This window comes from Coenobita brevimanus, chromosome 57 (genome assembly GCF_032717465.1).
Source record: "Coenobita brevimanus isolate Jiangsu-jjx chromosome 57, ASM3271746v2, whole genome shotgun sequence".
Taxonomy (NCBI): Eukaryota; Metazoa; Arthropoda; class Malacostraca; order Decapoda; family Coenobitidae; genus Coenobita; species Coenobita brevimanus.
In genome coordinates, this window is record NC_137010.1 from 5,503,472 (window position 1) to 5,519,872 (window position 16,401).

General features: G+C 38.6%; 1 protein-coding gene across 1 annotated transcript in view; it reads left to right on the forward strand.

Annotated features, from left to right (window-relative positions):
* LOC145402256 (uncharacterized) overlaps positions 1 to 16,401 on the forward strand; it is a 56,747-nt gene that overhangs the window by 38,408 nt on the left and 1,938 nt on the right. Inside the window, exons 19-23 of the mRNA XM_080274381.1 lie at positions 930 to 1,031; positions 3,595 to 3,780; positions 6,895 to 7,008; positions 8,291 to 8,446; positions 9,085 to 9,246. Coding sequence (XP_080130507.1) covers positions 930 to 1,031; positions 3,595 to 3,780; positions 6,895 to 7,008; positions 8,291 to 8,446; positions 9,085 to 9,246 — 720 coding nt within the window. The remainder of the gene's footprint in view (positions 1 to 929; positions 1,032 to 3,594; positions 3,781 to 6,894; positions 7,009 to 8,290; positions 8,447 to 9,084; positions 9,247 to 16,401) is intronic.

Consider the following 16,401-nt stretch of genomic DNA (forward strand, 5'->3'; position numbering starts at 1 on the left):
TTAGGTTTGGAGATAAGGGGGGCAAGTTTTTCGAGATGACAGACCTATAAGTAATTTTCACAATACGATTAGTTATTTCTAACTCACGGAATTCTCAGTTCGTAGCATGTGCTTAGTCTCATAAAGCCACAATTTAGGAGGTTCCAATGTATTTCTTGTTTTAGAGCCTAAGGTCAGATACTTTCCGAACAGACCTCATATGTTCAGAGGTACCACATGAGTAAGTTCTGACAGGGAGTCCTGTGAGAAAGTATTGTGTTGAAGTGTCTCATTGAAGTGTGCAGCATCTTGCTGCCAGTCACAATTTTAGATATTTAGGAGAATGAGTACTTTTTCTCTAACTGTTATTTATTTATTTATTTATTTATTTATTTTTTCACTTCTGACTTTATGTATAGGACAGTGTTTGCAAACATGAAGAGGCATTGTGGTTCATTTAGTCTATGCTGTTCTGCTGGTACTTCTTGTTTCACAGTGCATACAACCACAGGTGGCACTGCTATTCAGTTAGTATTGTTGTTGTACCAGTACTGTATCATAGAGGGGCATGTTCCTTTAATGTGAGACTCATTGCTGTCAGTGACAGTTTCTGGTGTAATAAGTGAATTTTTTTAATGAAATGCTGCACTCCTAGTCAGGGCTGTCACACTCTTAGTAACAAGCAATTGTATTACATTATACCTCTCTTACTTAAAGTACATATCATTAACAATTCACAGTTAATAAATGATGCAGTATGCATTATTGACCAACACATGAATTTAATCTGGCCTGATGACTTACACTTCAACCAACTATTTTTTTAGTGATCTGAACACTTTATACCTTAATGGTTAATCTGATCTTTGTACTGTAAGTCTCACCATAACATTACTTCAAATAATGACTAAGAATCTGTATACAGCTCATTCATTTATTAACCCAACCAGGCTCGTCTGAATTACCTTGGGCTGGAAAATCTGATGGAGTGGTGTTGCTACATAACAGCTGTTTTGCTTGTGTGGGATTTTGAAAATTGTTACATCAGACAGGTGAGTGGGGTGGTAGAGTTCTTTCACCTTAATTTGGCCCAGATATTTTTTTTTTTTTAATAGCTTATTTCACATAATTCAATGGCAGAATAAGACAGTAGCCTACTACAACTCTGCATCATCATAGAGAACTTCTCCATGACTAGCACCATAGTCTAGTGTTAATATCTTGTTTCAGTCTGCATCCTTTCCATAACAGCTCTTTGTGACTAGACTCATATTCATTTGTTAATCTGTTGTTGCAAATGAACATTCAGAATGGAGAGATGGCAAGTTAAGGCCAAGTTAAAGAGTATAATTTGATCCATTGAGCTCGGAAACGTCTGTTTAATGTACATTTTGTGACCTCACAGATTATATTTTGCCTAGAGGTTATACTCTTTGAACTGGAGGGGTAAGTGTGGCCATAATAAACCCCTTTAGTATGAGAGGATTTTCCTGAGGTGAGTGTACTTCAAAGGTTTAATTTCAAAATATGGCTTATTACACATTGGGTATGTGATACAGGTACATCAGAATTACGACAGTTCAGTGCAGGAAAATCCTTAGTTTGATAATTATTATGGAACTGATGATCTATCTGTCTATTGCCAGATGCCTCAATCCCATTCGGTGTAGCCACAAACAAATCGCCTCCACGTCGCCCTGTCCCTCGCCATTTCACTCCCCTGCTCCCAACTCACACACCCCTATCTCATATACCTCTCCACCCCATCCCTCCATCTCATCCTTGGCCTCCCCCTCCCTCTCCCCCCCTCCACCTCACTCACATACACTCTCTTCGTCAGTCTTTCACCCTCCATCCTCTCCACGTGGCCAAACCACCTCAGTGTATTCTTCCTAACGCTTCCTATCACATCCACATCCACACCACAACGCTTCTCTATATCCTTATTTGTCAGCCTGTCTCTCCATGTGACTCCACAGGCTCCTCTTAAATAACTCATTTCCACTGCTCTCACTCTTGACTTGTGTCCTTCCAACAATGTCCAAGCTCTACTTCCATACATTAGAGTTGGCATCACAATACTGTCATGTGGTAACTTTTTCACTTCCATGCTCACTTCCCTGTTTCTTATCACTGCTTTCAAGGAACCAGCAACCTTTCTTCCCTGCTGTATTCCTTCAAGCACTTCACCCTCAAAACCTCCATCCCTACTCATCACACTACCCAAGTACTTAAACATACTCACATTTTCCAATTCCTCACCATTCAGTCTTGCTGTACATTCACTGACTTCACCTCTTTCAAAGACCATCACTTTACTCTTCCCTACATTCACCTTTAGATTCTGTTTGTTACACACTCTCCCAAACTCATCCACCAGTCCCTGCAGCTCCCCTTTGTCTTCACTCAATGACACAGTATTAACTGCAAACAACAGTACAGGGAGTTTCCAAACACTAACCTCTCTCACCAGGGCCACTCCAACATCCACTACCCTACCTTGTACCTCTTTTATTACCCCATCCATGTACAGATTGAACAACCATGGAGACATGACACATCCCTGTTTCAACCCAACCTTCAAAGAGAAAAATTCACTCAGTTCACCATCCACAAGCACTGCAGCCTTAGCATCATCATACATACTGATGATGATGATGATTACTATTAATATTATTTTGGAGGAATAAATGACAATAATGCAGGGCAAGAAGTTTAATGGAGAATGCAATAAAAAATATAGATACAGTATATAACTACTTCTATCTGCCTACGGGTGACTTTACACTCCCTCTTCTGTCTTTCTGTCCTTCATTCTTTCTTCTTCCTTCTGCCTATGGGTGACTCGACACTGAGTGACAAGCCAAATGGTTTCCTTTACACCAGGAAACCATTTAGTACACTGGGTGGTAACCATATAACCAAATTATGATGCCTGGTGGTTTAGTGGTTAATAAAGGCACTCCAGTCGGATTAAGCCTGTGTAGGTTTATATCCAAGGGGTAGTTGGGATTTATTGCTCATGGCATAATACCACTCAGGGATGAGTAAGGCTGGTCACTCTCATGTTAAATGTCAGGACCAGCTTGCCTAGCCCCAGGCTCCTGTATTCATCATGGGGCAATATAGGATTGGATGATGGGATGGATGACTGTTGCATGGTTTTATCATCAAACTGTTTGTTTATACTACAGGCAGTCCTTATTTTAAGTATGTACCGGTAATGTGTTCTGAAACCTAACACACTTTTTTCCCATAGAACTAATACTGCAGACTGAAAGGATATTGGCATATCAGCTTTATAGCTAACAGTGGCACTTTGTTTCCCTTGTCAGTCCAGTAACAAGTTTTACTGATATAGTCTAGCCACTGTTATGTTCTGTTTGGTACCAACTCTTGTGGTAAAAAGGTTAATGAAGACTATATCTAACCCCATCAGCTCAAAAGTTATAAGTTAACTAAAATTGTTTGGAGAAAGCAAGAATAAGATGATAACTACATCATTGGAGTTAGGGGATTAAGACAGTCATTCTGTATTTAGCTGGGGCTTAATGGTAAAAAAGAATGCCAAGAAGGAAACATATAAGGATTACTTATTGTAATTTCCCCATACAGGACTGGCAGTGGCAAGTAGGGGCAGTGTCAATTTTCCTGGCGTGGATGAACCTGCTGTTGTTCATCCGCAAGCTGCCATTCCTTGGGATTTATGTCGTTATGTTCACGGATATCTTCGCCACGTTCCTCAGATTCTTCACCGTCTTCCTCCTGTTCATTATTGCTTTTGCTCTCAGTTTTTACACTGTGAGTTTAAAAGGTTACATTTCAGTATTGTGCTCAGATTATTTAAACAGTTTATTTTCTTTCCAAGGTGAGATGGGGTATATTTCATTGTTCATCATTATCATCATCGTCCAGATGGAATTTCCCACAAATACAGTACAGTGGATGCACCTTATCTGCACCTAGTTGGTTCCAATATCATGCTGCACATAAGAAAGATCATACCAAAAAGAATATCAGAGCAATCCAAATAAACTTACTCTTCCCAATTTTCAGCTGAGTGCCTCTTTTGGACCTCGTAATATGACCTATTCCTACCCAGCCCCAGATTCTTAACTTATATTGGTATTACATGCTATTTTCATTAGGTTTACACTGCATGGAACAGAAATAAGGCACTGTCAGGGGCATCAGTGAAAAATCATATGTGGAAAGGAGTTTGAACTCACTGTTAAAGAGCCATTTACTGCATGTGCTTAATGTGATATGTGACAGAGACAGAGGAAGGATGGTTATAGTTCATCTGCCTTAATTTGGTGGGTATTTTTTTTTTCCAGGCAATTTCCCATTGTTCATTGACAGAATAAGACAGTATTACAGCTCTACCTCTTTTCCAAAGCACTTTGAGATAAGCACCATATTCTAGTATTAAACTCTTGTTACAGCACAAAATTCAAGGTGAGGAGAGGGCAGTTTTATGCAGAGTTAAAGAGAACAAAGTATTGTACAGTGACCTTTAATCTCATCATAGCATTACTGTACTTCCCATAAGTGTGTACTGTGTTTATAACTAAAATGCTGGAATATTAATAAATGTGTGGTATAATTTTGTACATTAGCTTTTACTGTGTGCAAGCATCATAAAAATTGCTTAAAAGACCAAGTTTATAAAGTACTGTAATATTTATGAATCAGATATGGTATATTGGAACACAGGGATGTTGGAAGGTCACTAGTTAATGCTCTTGCTCTACATGTGAATTATAATTCTGTTATGTTGTCTGCTATTCATATAGACCTGATGGCAGAGTTTTTTTTTATTTATTTTTATTATTATTTTTTTTTTTTACAGAACAGGGGAAGGAAAAATAAATTAAATAAAAAACTAATTCATACACCAGATTACAGGTGTCCTCCATTCTTTAAAAATCTCTAACAGTTGGATTTGAACTGCTGCAGGTTGGAGTTTAGGAGGAAACTACTCTGGGGAAGCGAGTTCCAAAGATATGCAGTTCGGGGAATAAAAGAAATTCTGATAGGCAGAAGTTTTGTAATACGGCAGTATGGCAGTCCAGTCATGAGTGCTACCAGATACTAGTGTAGCACAGGAAAGAGTGGAGAGGTAGCACAATGGATGCAACTTTGTTTAAACATTTGTCCTGAAAGTACAGTCAATCATTGAGTAACGCAAATTTTGTACTTACGTGGTCAGCATAATGCGACAGGTCATAATCAGCATGGGGAAAACCTCGAGCTTACGCGGAAAATGTCAGCTGGCCTGGCAATGCAGTTTGAAAGTTGCGCATGGTGATGTCGCCCACCAGACTCACCATGATTGGCTGGCTTACATCCGGATACTTGTCCTGGGCATATACTGTATACTCCGTTCTTTCTCGTGTCTCACTGAGTTCTACCCACGCTGTGCAGCAAGATTTTTTTGTGTCTGAGTGTCGAGTAAGGAGATTGATTCTTAGTCATACTGCATGATCAGCCCCAGCTACCCAGAAAGCGGTCATCTTCACGTATGGCCAGAAGTATGAGGTAGTAAAGGAGTTAGAGTAGGGAAAGAGGCTGGTAGAAATGGCGAAATAGCATGGCATGAATGAATGCACCATCAAATGATTCGACTTAGATGCTGAAAAAGTAAGTGCAGGAACAGCAACATCTCAACAATGACAAAAACAACATTGGGGGTGGGGGAGGGAGATAGAATGCCGCAGAGTTACGCATCAACAACACACAGGTACCCAGCCTAACTTATGTTTTTGTTAATGCTATTTTGATACTGTACCAGTCATGTTCTTAATTACAATAGTTCTATCTCTTTCAGTGTTTTACCTGATGGTGGGTATAAGTAGGTGGTAATTTATGTGGGGTAGGGTGGTAAGACGGGGTAAATGTAAGAGTTTTGGAAGGTCGCCAGACTACACTGTATGTTTATACATGCAAACATATTGTTTGAGTAACACATGTTTGAGTATCACAGTCCTTGTTCACTTCATATCATCCGTGTTACTCGATGATTGACCGTATGTGTAAAATAATGCAAGGGAGGCAACATTCTTTCTTACTTGTAGGAGAGATAGTTTATCTGTAATTGCAGGGTGATTAATTCTTATAGCTTTGTTCTGAATTTTGTCCAGTTGTTTTAGTGCCACCTATCCACATCCACCCCACAAGGGTGAGCAATATTCCAGTTGAGAGCACACATGACTCTTTTAAATTATAGCTAACTGCTTGTTAGTGAAGAAGTTATAGATTCTGTACAATAACCCAAGTTTCTTTGACGTGGTTTTAGCAAGTGATCTAATATGAGAGATCTAGCTGAGGGTATTGTTGGTGAATCATTGCGAATTTCAATACAGTGTTTTTAGAGTTAGGAATATTGGTTGCATTGAGGGTAATATATATATATATATATATATATATATATATATATATATATATATATATATATATATATATATATATGTATGTATATGTATATATATATATATATGTATATATATATATATATATATATATATATATATATATATATATATATATATATATATATATATATATTATGCAAGGAAGATGGAACCAAAGGCCAGGGACCTGCAAATTGCTCCCTTTGAGAAAAAAACAAAAACAAGATAACAGAGAGCCAAATTCAAGATTGTCATTTTGAGATGCCTCGATACAATGCATTTGAAAGACTGGAGATCGTAGGCTGTAGAAAAAACAGACAGAGGGAGACAGTTCCAGAGTTGACCTGTTGCATACATGAAGGACTGGGAGTAGTGGTTAACTCTTGCTTTAGAGAGTCGGACAGAAAAAGGACGAGAGTATGTTGCTAGAGAATCAGGCAGTGTCTCTCTGTTAGTAAATTGTAATTTCATAATTGCTAATTTGATAATCAATTACTTACAGGTCCTGAAAAACCAAGGCCCCTTCACTACCCCAAGCAGGTCACTTCTGAAAACTACTGTCATGATGATTGGAGAGATTGAATTTGACAACATTTTCGACAGTGACAATCCTTCAGTGAGTATCATTACTACTGTACTACATTGAGCACTGATGATATTAAGCAGTATCAGCTGAATGATTATTATCATCATAATTCTCCGCATCACCATCATCATCCCTATAATCATCATTATTTTATTCATTATCATCCTGACTGTATCCTGACTTGTTGTGTACCTTAGGATGGAGTGAGATATTTGTTGCATTAGATAATATGCCATAGAGAATTTATCCATCTTGTTTATCTCCCCTGGGGTAGGAGGATCTTTCCTGGGAACTTTCAAGCTTTGCTGGAAACATGGAAGAGAGAGTGCTACATCTGTATGCCATGAATGTCACAAGAAGCAGCTTAAATTGAGATGGTGTGAACTGATAATCCCCTTACACTCCAGATACCTACACAAGAAATGTCCCTTATCAGTCCTGTGTCAGTCTAGGGCTCAGTAAGATTAGGCAGACTTATGTAGCTGTGTGAAATGTTAGAGTTGTGAATGACGAACTTAAAATAATAGAGATAGTAAAGATGTTAAACTGCTCACTTCAGTGACATCATGTGAATTTTATTCTTGCCACCAGCTGATTACTATATTCGGCTTAGGAGACACTAACAGACTGGAAGGGTTAGATATAGCCTTCATTAATACCTCTCAATTTGAGAGGTATTTTGTTAGCCTAATAATATTGTCTGCAGGTAGTACAAATAAGCTGAAAAATAAAAAGAAATTCATTGTAGTGAGGTGGTTAAGGAGGGAAGGAATGTTTTGCAGTGACTTCTATACATAAGTGAAGTGGATGAATGAAGAAGTATGACATTAATAAGGTCAGGTACATGCACTCGTTGGGTCTGGTTAGTACTTGGATGGGTGACCGCCTGGGAACACCAGATGCTGTTGGCATCCCTACGTGTCAAGTGGGGTTGGTGGAGGATTAGTGCCCCTCCCTGTAAAACAATTAACTCTAAGCCATTGGCCACCCCGTCTGGGATACATGGCGTCTGGCAATGAATGAATGAATGAATGAACATGCACTCATGGATGTATTAAAGAGAGAGTTTGTTAATCTGCCAGACAGGAATGTGTGGTTGTTAATGTATTAGCTTAACATGCTTGTGTGTCAAGTGTGAAATAGTGATAGTAGCTCTAACTTTAGTACAATACTGTAGATGCATGTTGTTAGATGTGGAAGTAAAATGCATGTATAAATAAACAAGGATAGCTATATACTGTACACACTAATGCACTCACTCATTTACTGAACCTCAGCACTGTAATAATTCCTCTTTCTCTTCCACTGTCAGCAAGTGCCATATCCAGTGGTGACATACATGCTGTTTGTGGTGTTCCTGATCCTGATGACCATCTTGATCATGAACCTCCTTGTGGGTTTGGCTGTTGATGACATCAAAGCTGTGCAGGACCAGGCCATTCTCAAGCGTTTGGCCATGCAGACACAGGTGGGTAGCATTGTACCTAAGTTTACAGTTAGGGTAATTGTGATGAAATATATATATATATATATATATATATATATATATGGAGCCTCTGTGGTACAGTGGTAGAGTGTGCGTCTTGCACACTGGTGGATGTGGGTTCACGTTCCGCCAGAGTTGTAAAAACTTTGGGAAGCATTCACTGAGCCACTGACCGCTGTGGCAGACATAATGGGTGCTGTGGTTGAACCAGTGTCGCATACTAGTATGCTTGCACCTAGTTGGCTTAAGGCGGGCCAATTACACTTGGTTTACAGACTACACACACATCCAAAGCCACTACAACACTACAATTACACTCACAAGCACCTCTTACCCTACAAACAGTCTCTACCAGACAGCCTAAGCCACTAGGTAGATATACATTGGCTGTATTGTCGCTGCTTTGGTAGGGATAGGCCAATCCTGCAGTGAACCTGCAGGGGGGTGTGAGTTGGGAGGGGGGCAGTGAAATGGCGGGGGACAGGTAGACGTGGAGGTGATTTGTTTGTGGCCACCCCAAATGGGATTGAGGCGTCTGGCAATATATAGATAGATTTATTTATTTATTATTTGTTTATTAAATTATATATTTATTTATTTAATTATTTATCCCAATGTAGCTGGTTCTGGATGTTGAAGGAGTTATCCCAGAAACATTTCGGCGTGTGTACATGGTGTCACAGCGGAGGGTGCACCCCAATGCCCGTCACGGTCTCTTCTCACGTCTGTTTGGGGACATCCAGCTCATCAAGGGATTCGACTTTATCAATGATGCAGAGGGGGTGGGTATTGTCTGAATATTATTTTGACTAGAGAGACTTGGTAGAATATGTTGATGCAGTCTGAATGTTATTTTGCCTATATAGAGTACTGTAGTACTGTACTCTTTTTACTCTAATTTGACCCAAAATTCTCATCTCTCCATCTTGAATGTTGAGTTGTAAGAACATATTGACACTAGCTTATGCTGTTATTCAGAAGGAAGTGCTATGGAAAGTATGAAGAATGGTAGAGCCTATACATTTGTTATCTTTTTCTTCCATTAACATATGTGCGGTGAGCTGGAAAAGGATGAAAATCTGGGTCAAGTTAGGGTAAGAACACTGTGGGCAGATTTGAAAGAAGATTTTGATGTTTGAATGTTATTTTCATTAGGCAAATGTAACAGAAGGTGTGATGCTTCATTGGCCAAGCTGATTATTGGCTTTTGAAAAATTTGGGTAGATTAATACCTTGAGTGTAGTAAAGATTTCCAACTTGGTTGAGAACTTCATCACATTTACCTGGGGAGATGAAAGAAGAGAATGCCAAGCTTACAAGATGTTTTAGTATGGTTAGTGAAAGTGTGAGAGAAGAAGGTGTGAGAGCTGTTACTGTTCAGAAAGCCCTTATTATAAGTAGCCTTTTTTAACCTTTTTTTGTTAAGTCTTCAATGCATTAAAGAAAAATTGCCTATTAAATTTCCATTGCTGTCAGTGAAGTTAGTTTTGCCAGTTTCCCACAGTTTACAGCACAGATTGTGTAGAAGAACTTGTGGTATTTTAAAACTCATCCCATCCTTATACAGTAAACTCTCAGTTAACCATCCTCACAATATTTGGTCCAATGCGATATCTGCTTCAGCTATCTTGGCTCTATTAAAACAATATCCGGCAATTTTTATGCAACACCTGGCGCTGAAATGGGACTTAACTGGAGATCCAGTGCATTATCTGGCATCGAGGGGTCTCTGTCGACTCATAAGTTGTAGCCAACCGGCACCAGGGAAAATCCCAAACCTTGGGAACCAATGAAAACACCTGCTATGCACCGGCCAATCAGAACCCATCGTCGGCGTGGGATATTCAGCATGCCAAGAATACTGCCATGTTCTCATTCTCACTCGTGGATGCCATTGATTCAATATGTGCCTGTGCACTCCCACTCTTCTGACTATGTGGTTGCCAAACCCTGGTGCTTTGACTAATTCTGTGGCATCCTGTGTTTGAGATACTGTACTGTATTGTATTGCAAAGCTAATGGCCAGTCAGTGCTCCTGTCCTAGTGCTCCATTGTGATTGATAAACTACCCATGTGCTGTATTGTTTACTGTACTGTACTGTTTACGAGTGTGAACCCCCTCTGTGCTGTTTCTCTCCATTAGTGCCAACACTTGGTGAGTACATACACTAGTACACTATACATAGTACTGTATTAGTGTACTGTATCATTACTGTATTGTTTTTATGTGCTTAGTTTTCATCTGTTACTCATGGTAAAGTTTTTAGGATAGAGGGCTGAGAAAGATAGAATCACAATATCCAGCCCAAAGCCGAATATTGTGCCATATATGCAACATGTCCGGCATTTCACTTTAACCAGCATAGGGCTTGGATGAATTACACCGACCAGTTGAGAGTTTACTGTAATAAGGCTTCTTGTATAGGCAAGTCTGCTGAGTGTTGTATGAAATGTATATGGAAGAATAATCATAGAGAAAGTAAGGAATATATCAAAATGCCTGATGGGTGATGAACATTGGTTTTAGAAGTGGTAGGGGATGCATAGATCAAAGCTATGCTTTGAGACAGATAGCGAAGAAAGCTTGTTAAGAGGACTGTAAGGTATTTATGGCATTTATGGATCTAGAAACAACATATAACTTGTAAACAGACATGGATAATGGATGGTTTTATATACAAAAACTTGTTGAGTGTTGACGAGAGGCTTTATGATGATAGTGAAGCCTTTATAAGAGTAGTGTGTGGCTACGGAAGTGGTTCCTATATACTGTATGTGAATGGGATTAGAGAGAGCCAAAAGCCTGAGTTATGGAGAAAGGGATGGAGATGGTAATGAATGAAGAGTGGAGTCTCAAGTCTGATATTTATAATGTACAGATGATGCTGTGTTCATTGTTGATAGTGAACAAGACCTTTGTGGTTTGGTGACTGTGAGTGTTGTATGTTGAAAGCAAATGTTGATTTAAGTAAAGTGGTGATTGTTGAGTGGGAAGGTGATTCTAGTTGTGATGGTGAGTGATTGAATGTGTGGCAAAATATCGATGGCATTCTGTTGATTACTTCTTCCCCTTTCATATTTTTTCGTTCCATCTGGACCCTGGCTCACCCCATGATGATGATGATGCTGATTTTAATGACAGGGGGTGCTTTTTTGTTTCTTTTTATGAGCCAGTAAAGTTAGATTGTAGCGTATGCTTGTTAACTTGTTCAGAGTACATTTGGTAATAATTAGAACTTTTAGAGTTTGAATTGCCCATATATTTTCTCTGTAATTATAATATTTAGGTTTTCTTATGTAGTAAATAGAGTTGTCCTCTGATATACTCATCATTATACAGTAGTGTTCATATTATACAAGAAAGGGATAGACTGAGGCTGAGACTTCTTTCTCTCTTTTCATTGTTGTTTTTAATAGAGGTCAGACACTTTCCATGATTATATTCTGGTAACTGGCTTATTATGAACAGTGTTGAAAAATATATTTTATTGCATAAATTAAATGCAATGCCAGAGAGTAGTTAAAAAATACTTACAGTCAGAGCCTGAACCCTTCTTCCTATAAAGCACTGTAATAGTCTGTAGGAGTAAAAAAGCAATTCCTGAACAACTTGTGAATGATTATGACTCACTTATAGTTTGTTAGATATGCTGGTCACTTCATAAATACCAGTAACTAGCTGACTGCTGTAGTTATAACACTTTTTTCCCATCACCCCTTAAGTTGGAGGGTACCATTAAGGACTACGTGAAAGAACACATGGTAGGTTCGCTGCCTCCAGAAGACTGTTGCTTGACTAATTGATTTTGCATCCAAGCCTCAGATGGTTTTGATTTTTATATATATTTTTTAAACTTTGTTGTGAATACTTTATGCGTAAGAAAATTATCTGATGTGGTTTGGCTTATTGTCAGGTAATGAAAGGTTTTTCGGCTGCCTGTTTTGCTGTGTAAGATTATTGAGACAGTGAGAGCTAATGGTGTAGTGGATATGATCACTGGCTCTGTCTGTCTATCTATAATTGGCTCTGTAACTGTTTAAAACATACGTGCATCACAGTTTTATATGTGTATTATGCTCTTGTATTGAATGATATAATACCAGAGAAGCACGTAAAAGAATGCATGTTCTATAACATTTTCATAGTTTTAGATATTTTACTACTGCTTGAATGATGTGCGACAAATAGAAAGGCTTTTAAGAGTGAATAGATTATTCATAGTCTTAAAATAGAGTTCTTATTTCCACTCATGACAGAATTTTAGGTATATTATTTGTTGGATTTAATTGCTGCAGAAAAAATGGAGTACTGTAGTTTACAAGATTTAAAAGCAGAGTTGGTACTGAACACACACACACACACACACACACACACACACACACACACACACACACACACACACACACACACACACACACACACACACACACACACACACACACACACACACACACACACACACACACACACACACACACACACACACACACACCTTCAGTAGTTCCAGGAATTTTGTCTGTCCTGTCTCCTAGGGTCTTTTAAATTTAAAATAATGAAAGTTGGTAGACTACCAAAAATGTAAAGATTTGTTGGCAATAGTATACATGAATGTTTGTGGCTTATTCGGTAACAGCTGTTTAGGTACTTTACCGGTACGTAAAAGATGGCCGAAAATGTAAACAATGAGGGAATGGAATTTCAAGGATTTGATGCTAATACTAATGTCATGGACCTGGTGAAAACATTAATTATGAGGATTAGTGAACTCGAAAAAAAAGTAGAGAATCTAGTGATAAAGGATGTGTCAGGAAATACGGAAACCACCATACAGAGTCTAATCCAGTCCAACGAAACAGCCAATGAAGAGATTAAGAATTTGAAGAGGGAAAATGTTGAACTGAGGAGGAAACTTGAAGAGAGTACTAATAAAACCGAGAAGGTGAGTAATGTACTAGAAGAACACAAGGCAAAGTGGGCACACGTAGAAGAAGAACAGAAAGAAGTGGTCAGCTTAAGAGAGATCATCCAGGAAGAAAGGGAAATGAACAAGAAAGAAATGGAAGAAAATGTAGTGAAAATACTGAAGAAAAAAGAGAAAATAGTGAGAGAAACTGTAGAAAGGAACAGATGTGTGGTAGTATTTGGAAACAGGGAAGAGGAAGAAAAGGTTAGGTTCGCAAGACTCGAGAGAGACACGAACATGGTGAGAGGAATATTAGGCAAGATTGACCCCGAAGGAGACAAGTGGGTAAAAGAAATTGAGGAAGTAAGGAGGATAGGGCCTTATAAGAAAGGGGAAACAAGACCAATGAGAGTCAAGTTTACATCAGAAAAGTGTAATAAATGAGATACTTAAAGTGACCTGGAAATTAAGCAAAGAGGCGGGGATGGAAAATATTATAATAAGAAAAGATCTGAATGAAGAAGAAAGAGAAGTTTTAAAATCATTAAAGGAAGAAGTAAAGGAAAAAAATGATAAGAGGACAGAGGAAGAACGTAATACTTTTTTTTGGAGAGTATTGGATATGAAAGTAAGGAAATGGTATTTAAGGAAATAGAAGTGAAGGAAACTAGGGGGATGGTTGTGAAAGATCAGAAGTTGAGGAAGTGGTACAGACAGAGAGTAGGAGAGAAGAGGGTATTAATAATGTCAAAAATAATTTGAAGGTGATATATACTAATGTTGATGGTTTCATATCGACAAGGATCGAAATTAATGATTTCTTGAGAGAACATGAACCTGATGTCATGTGCTTTGTAGAGACCAAATTAAGAGAAGATATTGATGTTCATTTGGGAGATGGTAAATACAAACTGTGGAGAAAAGACAGAAAAGAAAAAAAGGGAGGAGGAGTGATGATAGCAGTGAAGAACAACATAAATGTAGATACTGTGGAAATGGGAGAAGGCAGGGCTGAAGTGATATATATGAAATTAGAAACTGGAGAGAAAGTCAAGAGAGATATGGCGGTAGTGTATGTTCCCCCAAAGACGAGAGCATGGAAGGATGACGAATACCATGAGATGTTGTCAGATATGGCTAGCTATTTGCAAAAAATAATTGAGAAAAGCAATAATATAATTTTGGTGGGTGACTTTAATTGTAAAGAGGTGAACTGGGAGGAATGGTACTCGGGAGGCGGCGAGGATTCGTGGGGTACTATGTTATTAAATATAATAATGAATAATGTGATGACGCAGTGGGTCAAAGAAGAGACACGGTTTCGAGGTGAGGACACACCAGCAAGGTTAGATTTACTGTTCACCAAAGAACCCGATGTAATAGAATCATCGGAATATCTCTGTCCTTTGGGAAAAAGTGATCACGTGGTCATTGAGTTCCAGATGTTAATAGGAAACGTTGAGCCAAGAGACGAGCTTCATAGACAGGGAAGATACAACTTTGGCAAAGCAAATTTTACAGGATTGAGAAACTTTTTTGAAAATGCGGATTGGAGAAAATTCAGAGAAACAAGAGAGATACAGAGGAAGTGGGATATCTTTCTAGACCTCTATAATTTGGGAGTGGAAAAATTTGTACCAAGAGTAAGAGGGAAAGAAAACAGGAAAAAGGAGTGGTTTAATAGAAGGTGTATGATAGCCAAAAAAAGAGAGATAAGGCGTGGAACAATTGGAGAAAGAGAGGTAACGACAGAACAAAGGAAGAATATAAAAGAACAAGAAACGAATACACAAGAATACGTAGGGAAGAAGAAAGGAATTTTGAAAAAGGTATAATTGACAAATGCAAGGATGAACCCAAACTGTTTTATAGATTTGTTAATGGCAAACTGAAACAAAAGGAAGGAATCACCAAGCTGAAAGTAGATGGAGAGGTCTTTAAGGATGCGGCAATGCAAGCAGAAATAATGAACAAACGTTTCCAGTCAGTTTTCACTAAAGAAAAGGAGCTTGTGGAAGGGGAGGGAGTGATTAGAAATGTTCCGGTGATGAAAGATATAAAAGTGGAGGTGCAGGAAGTGTATAAATTACTGGAAACTCAAGATGTAAGGAAAGCCCCAGGACCTGATGGAATTTCTAATTGGGTACTGAAGGAATGCAGAGAACAACTGGCGGATAAAATTCACAGCTTAATTGTATGCTCACTGGAAGAGGGGAAAGTGCCAAAAGAATGGAAGAGGGCAAATGTGGTACCAATTTACAAGGGAGGAAATAGGGAAGAACCCCTGAATTATAGACCAGTGTCTCTAACCAGCATGGTCGCAAAATTGTGTGAGAGAATCCTGAAAGACAGATGGATAAAATATCTGGAAGAGATGAATATTTTGGCTGAATGTCAGTTTGGATTCAGAGGTGGAAGGTCATGTGTTTCAAACTTGTTGAGCTTTAACTCAAGAGCGATTGATGTGGTACAGGAGAGAGATGGTTGGGTGGATTGTGTGTACTTAGACTTAGAGAAGGCCTTTGACAAGGTACCTCATAAGAGACTAATGTGGAAACTAGAATATATAGGAGGACTAAAGGGGAAACTTCTGGAATGGATGAGAGACTTTTTGAGAGACAGACAAATGAGGACAGTAATAAAGGAAAAGATGTCTGGATGGAGGGAAGTAACAAGTGGAGTCCCTCAAGGTTCAGTGTTGGCACCAGTAATGTTCCTGATTTACGTAAATGATATGGTAGATGGAGTGAACAGTTATGCGAGTCTGTTTGCTGATGATGTAAAGATCTTGAGGAAGATAGAGGTTGAGGAGGATTGTAAAATACTGCAGGAGGATTTGGATAGGATACACAATTGGAGCCGGACGTGGGAAATGAAATTTAATGTAAAGAAATGTAAAATTTTGGAAATGGGTAAAAGTACCAGGAGACCATCACTGAATTATTTTTTGGGTAATGAATTAATCACAAAAAGGAGAGAAGAGAAAGATTTGGGAGTGCTGGTCCAAGATAGTTTGTCACCAGAAAAGCACAT